Source organism: Typopeltis vanoorti, chromosome 13 (genome assembly GCF_054136105.1).
Source record: "Typopeltis vanoorti isolate ZY-2024b chromosome 13, IOZ_Tvanoo_1.0, whole genome shotgun sequence".
In the NCBI taxonomy this organism is placed as follows: Eukaryota; Metazoa; Arthropoda; class Arachnida; order Uropygi; family Thelyphonidae; genus Typopeltis; species Typopeltis vanoorti.
Genome location: NC_143561.1, coordinates 65,253,563 through 65,262,488, shown reverse-complemented (window position 1 = coordinate 65,262,488; position 8,926 = coordinate 65,253,563). Strand labels below are relative to the sequence as shown.

General features: G+C 36.1%; 1 protein-coding gene across 1 annotated transcript in view; it reads left to right on the top strand.

Moving 5' to 3' along the window:
• The first annotated feature begins 2,409 nt into the window (after positions 1-2,409).
• Positions 2,410-8,926, top strand: part of hiw (MYC binding protein highwire) — a 1,014,282-nt gene continuing 1,007,765 nt past the window's right edge. The window contains exons 1-2 of the mRNA XM_090402616.1: positions 2,410-2,454; positions 2,841-3,062. Coding sequence (XP_090258742.1) covers positions 2,410-2,454; positions 2,841-3,062 — 267 coding nt within the window. The remainder of the gene's footprint in view (positions 2,455-2,840; positions 3,063-8,926) is intronic.

The following is an 8,926-nucleotide window of genomic DNA, read 5'->3' as shown; positions in this document are numbered from 1 at the left end:
AGTTATGAATCTGGTGAAGAGATGGAACTGTGTGCTTCAGGTTTGACTCTTGACTCTCTGTGTGTGTGTGTGTGTGTGTGTGTGTGTGTGTGGACAGGAAAGAGGAAGTTAAGACCACATGGATGCCAGATGTAAGCATATGAAAAAGCTAGGTAGTAACTTGTCATGACTATATACCAATATCAGAAGCACCAGTAATAATGCAGTTGAGTCTTTTTTGCCTTGGTGAATACTTTGTGGCTGAAGATTTTTGGCATTAGTGATGTACTAACTAGAATCAAGTATAGCATATTCAGGAAGGAGAGAAGCAGTGTACTACTACCGATATCAGATGATTTGAGTCCAATTAGGGTAGAAAATCATGAAAGTAATAGTAATAATGCCCTATATAGCAGTAAGTTTGAGGCTAACAGGATGAAATATATGGTGGGGTATTGCCGCAGACTTGGCAAGTCAGTTGCTGGCGATGATGAAATGCATCACCATATTATTCCAATGGATAATAAACAAGGGATTAAATTATCTGAACATTGTTTGATTATAGTGTCAGAAGGTATCTTGGTTAAGCATATTTAGCCAACAGTTGGTGACATAAATCATTGCTCTACTGACCTTGGAAGTGATTCATTATATAGATGTTCCAATTAAGAAAGGTTACATGCTTAACTACAAAACTAGAAATTATGACACTCAGGGGAATGCTTTGTTTGGTCCCATAGTATCAATTTCTGAATGGGAAGAACTTTGAAAAGATGCAATAATGCAGTATCCAAATTTGTCCCTAGAGTTTAAAAAACAAATAGGATGGGTCTGAAATGAATATGCAACCTTATTATGCAAGCATCAATAAGAAGATGATGAGGAAGGAATATTGTGAGAAGCACACAGTTCCGTCTCTTCACCAGATTCATAACTATGCTCAATGACAACCATGTTTTCATATCTTTGAGACACTTACACATCCCTGCTATTCTTTTCATGATGATCTAGTTTCCCTGATGTGAGGAGTTATGAAATATGTAGAGTGCAGAATCAGAAAAGTTGCATATTATATGCAAAGCAGAGTTGGAGTATGAAAAGAAATAGGCTGTGCAGGCTAAAGGCATTCCAAAAGAAGCTTATCGTTATGCTACAGATGAAAGAATCCCTTCCCAGACATCATCATCAAAAAATTAAATACCTTCTGTCAGGTCCTTCCCGATAACAAATGTACAAATTGAATAACAGATATCAGCAAGATAGAGGAATGTTCATCTGAACCAGCTTAGGAAATATACAGGTATAATGAGACCACATAATAGTCTCATTATACATGGGTGGGACAAAAATGTGGCCAACTATCAATATTTTTGGAGTGGTGATGAAGATTTCAGACAAGTTGGTAAGCATCCACATATAGGAATAGGTTGACAGACAAGCTCTGCTGTGCAAGGAAGAGCATGGGTTTATTAAAAGGAGATTATGTCACAGCAATTTGCTTATATTTTATTACAACATTATGACTGAGTTGTGTAAAGGGACCGGATAGTCTATTCTGTTGGATTTGCTAAGACATTTAGTATATAGTGGGTGTGAATCTTCTAGATTTGAGATTACCAGTGGTGTATCCCAAAGATTAATCCTTGGACTTGTTATTCAGTTTGTACATTTGTTATTGGGTGGGACCTGACAGGAGGTATTCAATATTTTGTTGATGATGCAAAGATAGGTGGGACAATCGGGGATACTGTTGATATGCAGTACTTACAGAATGACTTGAGTACTCTGGAATTGTAACAAATAATAATGACTATCATTTCAATGTTAGTAAGTGTAAAGTTGCACACTGTGGTGTGATCAGTGGCATGTTTTATTGATAGAATTATGCTTAGAGAAACTGATGAGGCTGGGAATCTTGGAGTTGTGGTAGATAAGAAGTTAAAGTTGAAAAGTTACCCAGCTAAGATTCAAATACAACTTAGAGGATAATTGCAATATTGATTTGAACATTGATATAAAGGATAGGGTCCTTTTGTCTCTTTATAAGGCTTTAATATGACCTTTACCTAAGCTTCTGGTACTGTAATTTTGCTCCTGAATTCTGATGGGAGTAAGCTGTGAATAGGTATGCAAAGAAGTAACATTCACAATATCAGGATTATCAAATGTAGATAAGAACAGCTGGAGAGTATGTGAGCTACAGATACTGATAAGCAGGATGGGGGGGGGTGCTATGTTAGAGATACTTATAAACTTCTGAAAAGATGTTATGGAGTATTGGGTGATGGAATTTTTTCATTATATAGATGACAGGACAGGGGACATCTCTGGAAGTTTGTGTGCAGTCAAAAAAAGAATGAGAGCTAGATTTGCTTTGTGAGGAGTGAGTGAGCAGAACAGTTTGTCTGTTGAAGTGAGTGAGTGTATGTGATGCAAATGAGTTTAAGAGAAGGTATTGCAGCAGATGTGGATGATGTAGGCCTCTCACGATGAGTTCTTGACCTCCTTGAAGTCTCTGATGATAATAAGTAATCATTAATAACAATCCTTTAAAATATTGGTTTATTGATATCATTTGGACACATTATAGAAATGCTAATGCATTTAGACTGAGTTCAAAATTAATTATTATGAAATCAGTTATTTTAATTTTTGGTAAGTTTTGGTTCATGTGTTTAAATGTTATTTCTGCTTTTTTTTTAGTTGAAATAAATGCATATTTAATTATGTGATGCCCTGGACAAATTTCTGAATAATCAGACTTACACTACAGGATAACTTCATTCTGTTGAGCTAATTAAGTAATAAGATTTTTTTTCAGTAAAAAATACTTACTCATAACATTTGTTTGCCAATTACAGAATGATAGTGCCGAAGGACCAATCCATCAACCCCCATATCTGGCAATTAAGAGCAATCCTTCATCATTTGCAGTATTTGCTAATGTCAGACAGTGTGTGCTGGAAAAGCAAATGTGCGAAGCAACAAAATTATACTTGGGGACTTTTGGGAATAGGTTTTCTGACTCAGAATCTGATGATGATGATGAAAGGACCAAAGATTCAATAATTAAAGTACCAAAGGTATGTATCTCTTTAAATGATTTTTATGTGTTTCGAGTAATACAATAAATAATGTTAACATAATTAATTTTTGAGGAAATAACAGTGTATACTAAAATATTAATTATAAAAACTAATATTAATACTTTTCTATATTTCAGCAATGTTACATTGCCATCATCAGGGATCACAAAAAACAATAATATGTGCACACAGGCACTGACACTAACAAGTTGGTAACCAGATCCTAAACGTCACCTCCTAGTAGACTAAATTGGATAGTCTTGGTCATTTGGCTGAAGATCTGAGGATTAATGCTTCCCAAATTTGAGGCATCTCTTTCACCCAAATTTGTTGAGGTTTGGAAGATTTTTTAGAGCTGAGGCAGATTCGAGGAACAGTCTTTCATATTTGTATTTGCTGTGGTGTAATAGAGTGACCTTTCAGGATTCTAGGCCTGATTTTGGTTGCCTTTTTTCCTACCTCATTTGTCCAATGTTAGTGCCTGTGTGCACATATCATTGTTTTTTTGTGATCATCCCTGATGATAGCAATGTAACATTGTTGAAATATAGAAAAGTATTAAAGTTTTTATTATTAATATTTTAGTATACTTTATTTCCTTAAAACTTAATAGGCTTATATGTTGATTACTCATGATTATCTACCAGAATAAATAATGTTATCTGTCAACTTAGCAGCAGTGTTAATTTTATATGTCAACTGCACCATTTGTTAAAATTATATATATCTAAACTGTTAACACTGGCATTTGTAAAATTTATATATATTTATATATATTATATTTAGTAATACCCTGCGTTGTCTTTCTCTTTAATTATCTTTCATTAATATGGTCGGCCGTCTTAAATTCTGACTGCTGTCATGTATATATGCTTATACTATATCTTATGTTTCACGCTCTGTAGTCTAACAAATTTGTTTGTTCATCAACTGCGCCAGCTGGACTATATATTAAGAGTGAGCGTATAAGATGATCCAAAGACAATGCAGATATCTTAATCGTATTTGTATTCCCTGCTTTAATCTATTCTACCTTTAAATCAGTCATGGCAAATTAAATAAAAATCATACCTACTACTCTTGCACAGATTTGAAGTTTTTGGAGATAGTGCATTGACAAATTACAGTTCAGTGTGTTATTTACAAATCATTTATTTAAGCCTAAAGAGTGTTTGCAGTATACACACAAAGTAGATACAAACTCCTTACTACTCTAAGCTTTAGCTCTGAGATAGTTTAAGATCTAAATATAACAATACACAATTTTAAGACACATGCTGGTTAGGCCTAAATTACTATTACTTATATAATGTCTCATAACCATATTACATACAATCTTTACACAAATTCACTTTACATATTTTCAGTAACACAATTACGTACAAATTCCTTTTTCACAAACAGTCCTTCACGCTAATCAAATGTTCCACAAGAATCTTCTTATCTTTCTTTTCACTCACTGTGTTGCTCCTTTCTTTCCTGATAACACGACACATTTCTCTCATAGTGTCAATCCAAATAGACAATGAACAAAGCTTCTCTTTTACACTCTAACCACAAATGGCAGTGATCTTCAGATAAGAGAATGCTGTAGATGAACCAAAGAAGCTTCTCTTTCACTTCCTGACCACAAGTGGTGGTGATCACAGGCAAGAGTAAGCATTAAGAAACCTGGGATAAATTTTCTTACTGATGAGGTGCCTTATATAAATAAGTCTAGATTTCCGTCTTTCTCAAATGCATGCATTTCTCTAAACTTTATGTGCTCACCCTCGGGTATGTTGACATCATCTTCGTGTGCTTTTCGAAATCATTGTCCTTGGCACTTGCTGACCTTTGGATATGATGACGTCATTCTTTGCAAGTCTCTGTAACTTTCCACTTAGGGTAATCCTCTTTGTTCTTTACTAATATTACTGTAAATTGCTGACTCATGTGTTACATTATTATAACAAAGCCTGAACACAATAACTTACAAAGAATATTATTTTAATAAATATTTTATGCCTTTTTAGTACATTTTCCTGAATTAAAAACCCTGTAAAACTGAACATAAGTTATGAAATTACTTATCGTGAGAGATTTTACACAGCTTACCGCATACAAGTCATCTCTTCAATTAAAGTGGCCAAATAACAAGGGATTTTCTGTGGTGTTTTTGTTTCACGTATAACACACAATTTCAAAAATGACAGATATTTTGAAAATTAATTATGTATAATAATTAGTTCTTTTTTAATTTCATGGAATAGTGGAGAGGTTTTCATTTATATATTTAAAATTCAAGGACTCTGCCATAGTGACTTTTGGCTACCATCTGTGCTATGAATCGAGTGCAATGCCATGAAGATGTTCATAGTGGAAAGTGAAACTTCAACAGTTTGATTATATCAAGGGAAATTGTCATGGTAAAACAATTTATATAAGCCAACCGAAATCATTTTCTGTTCATTTTGTTTAGTAAGGGATACATTTGCAGACTCTGTAAATGTATGAATACATAAATTGTCATTAATCTTTCTTCCAAAGTCTTATCTGACGCTGAAAAGATTCTCTTAGTGAGTGGTTTTAATTTTAAGTTTTCAAATAGTTCAATGATGCATTTGTGTTCTTCCTTGGTAGGCATATATTTTGAAAACCATGCCTTTAATACAGTATTTCTGAAATGCATTTGGCTCAATTTCGTTGTTGATGTCTTTGCACTGTGGTGTTCCCCGCAAAAAATTTACATTGCATTTTAGACAAGATAAATTCTGGATACACTCATATCAAATTTACAGTTGAGAAGAAAGTAAAACAGCTGTCTCACGTTTTTAACACATTATTTATCTACATTTATTGGAACAATGCTTTTCGTGATGTATTCCAAGTTATTTTTACTCTTCTCACTGAATAAATATACTCTATGGAAAGTCTAGTTATGGTATTTTCATCATACATGTAATCACTAATTATTCCTAATATCATACCATATGCTCCACTGAAGCTAGAATTGTTTATGAAATGAATTGCATAAAACATACTGTGACTGTAAATTGATACAGTTTATGTCTGCAGGTCAGTGTCCTTCTCAGTATTGCAGCAATCCTCTGGATTACCTTCACCACCTTTGCAATTAGCTACCTGAATTTCAGTTTCTATCAATCATCATCCTTAGATCTCTTATCTCCCCCTACTTTCTCCAGTACAGCTCCTCCAATTGAGTATGTAGCCTCTCATCGATGTATCCTCAACTTCAAGACTTTGCATTTTGCTGCATTAAACAGACACCCCCATTCATTTTTCCAATCTATCCAGTTATTCAAATCCTCTTGAAGGGCTGCCACATCTGCACTATTACTAATAACCCTGCCCAGCCTCACATCATTTGCAAACAACTGAATATCCCCTTGCAATCTATTGACAGTGTCATTGATATAAAGGTTAAACAATACAGGTCCCAGTACTGAGCCCTGTGGAACCCCCCCCCCCCTCCTTGTAACCTTCTGCCTCCTTGATATTGCCCTACCATACACAATTCTGATACCTTTCAGACAGCCAATCCTGAATCTAGTTGACTAACCTGACATCTAAATCTATGTGCTGCATCTTAAGTATCAGCTTATCATGTGGTACCCTATCAAATCCAAAAAAATGCCAGTATATGCCTTTCCCTCATCAGCTGCTCTTGTCACTTTATTACAAAAGGCAATCATATTATTAAAGCAAGAGCACCCCTTAACAAATCCATGTTGATTCTCGCAGATAACATTACCCTCATCTGCACAATGCTATATATAGTTCCTCACTAATTTCTCCAAGACCTTAACAACTACTGATGACACACAAACAGGCCTATAATTAGGCACTTCCAGTCTGCTACCACCCTTGTGCAGCGGCACTATCTTACCTTTCTTCCATTCCCTGGGTACCTTTCCTGTAGTCAGACTTTTATTGAAAAGCCAGGTCAACAGAGCTGTCGGTTCTTTAGCACATTTTCTCAAAACCCGTGGTGAAATACCATCCAGTCCCACAGCTTTAGTGATATCCAGAGTACTCTGTATTTGGATCACACTCTCCTCTTGCACCTCTAAACCTTGAACCTGTCCTATCCCTCTAGTATTAAAACCTATTTCTCCAGGATGAAATACTCCAATCAAGTGTTCATTGAACAACTCCACTATGACCACTATGTCCTCTTCATCAGTCACTCTATTCCCATTTTTATCCCACAATGTCATTCTTCCACAATCATTTCTTCTCCTACTGACCACATAGCTAAAAAAATTCCCTAGGATTTTCTTTGGATCTTAATGCCAATCTCTTCTCATATTCCAGTTTTGCCTTCCTCACCATACTAGTCACTCTCCTGGCCTGAGTCTTATATTCCCCATGCATCTGCTCTTCACCCCTCTCCTTATATCTCTTCCATAATCTCTTTTTCACTTGCACTTTCTGTTTGATATTGTTTGTCATCCACTTTACACCAAATTGTGTTATCTTCTTCACTTGTGGAATACAGCTTACTATTGCTGCTAACAAATATTCCTTTCCAATTCCCAAGCACTAATGATATCTCACCCTTCCAATTCCTCCCTTCATGGAACTGTCCCAAGTTGATATCTAAGACTATTATAATAACCCGCCCACATACATTCCCTTTTCTTTGATACTCCTGCATGTCTATTCATCTTCCAAGTCATTACCATATGGCCACTCTCTCCAACTGGTGGGAGAGATGTCATCTCAGTTATTATCAGCTCTTCTGATACTATGACCAAATCCAAAACTCTTGAACCTCTTGTTCCCCTCTACCACATGTTGCCTAAGACATTTATCCCTCAAGAAGTCTAGAAATTCCATTCCCTTATTACTACATGCATTTCCCTCTTCCCAGCTTATACTGCTGTAGTTAAAATCTCCCATAACAATCCTTCTTGCACTTGCCAGCTTAACTGCCTAAACATCTCCTGCTCCCCACCCTCTGTGCTTCTTGGTTTGTAGCAACACTTCACTAAATATTCTATCTTGCCCATCTCTACTTCACACCATATGCTTTCAAAACTATTAGTGTCACTGCCTTTCAAGGCCTCCACTCTTAGAGGACATGACTCATCACTTATCATAAGCAGTACTCCACCACTACGTTTTTCCTTCCTATCCTGTCGAAAAATGCTGTACCTTGCTACTTCTATTCCTGTTATGATATCTTCTTCCGCCCATTTCAGAGATCCCAATAATCTTTGATGAGGCTAATGCAATCAACACCACCAATTCTTTATTCTGGATACTCCTGGCATTAGTATAAAGCATAAAAATGTCACTGCTTTTATACCTATCATTATCTCCTCCAGAACTTACCGGACTCAGTGTTACCTGATGTTGTCCCCATTTCCCCAAGCACCTATTCCCACAAGAGGCCACCCCCTGCTATCATCCACCATGTTCTAGTTTCCTTGCATTGACAAACCAACTCGTTCAGAAAACAGCAATCTTTCCAGATGCTTATGTCTTTCCTCATTCAAATGCAAGCAGTGTCTCGCATACAGTTCCTTTCTGTCCTCAAATGCCCTTTGAGCATCCACATATTCCAATTCTCTCTTGTGACACATTCTGGCAATTATGCTATTCATTATTACTACTCTTCTGTTAAGCTCTTGATTATCATACCAGGATAACACGCACAAACTATCTTTCCTCTTTGCGTTTTCTTTTGTACAACCTCGAGCAAGAATCTCGGATCTCTCGCCACCCGATTTACATTGCCTATCAAGTCAATCGTGCCTACCATCACAATCGTCTCATCCACCCTTTCACCCCACTTAATTGCAATAGCCACACTTTCTATCGCTAATCCAGGCAAACACTCCTCAGGCATCCTA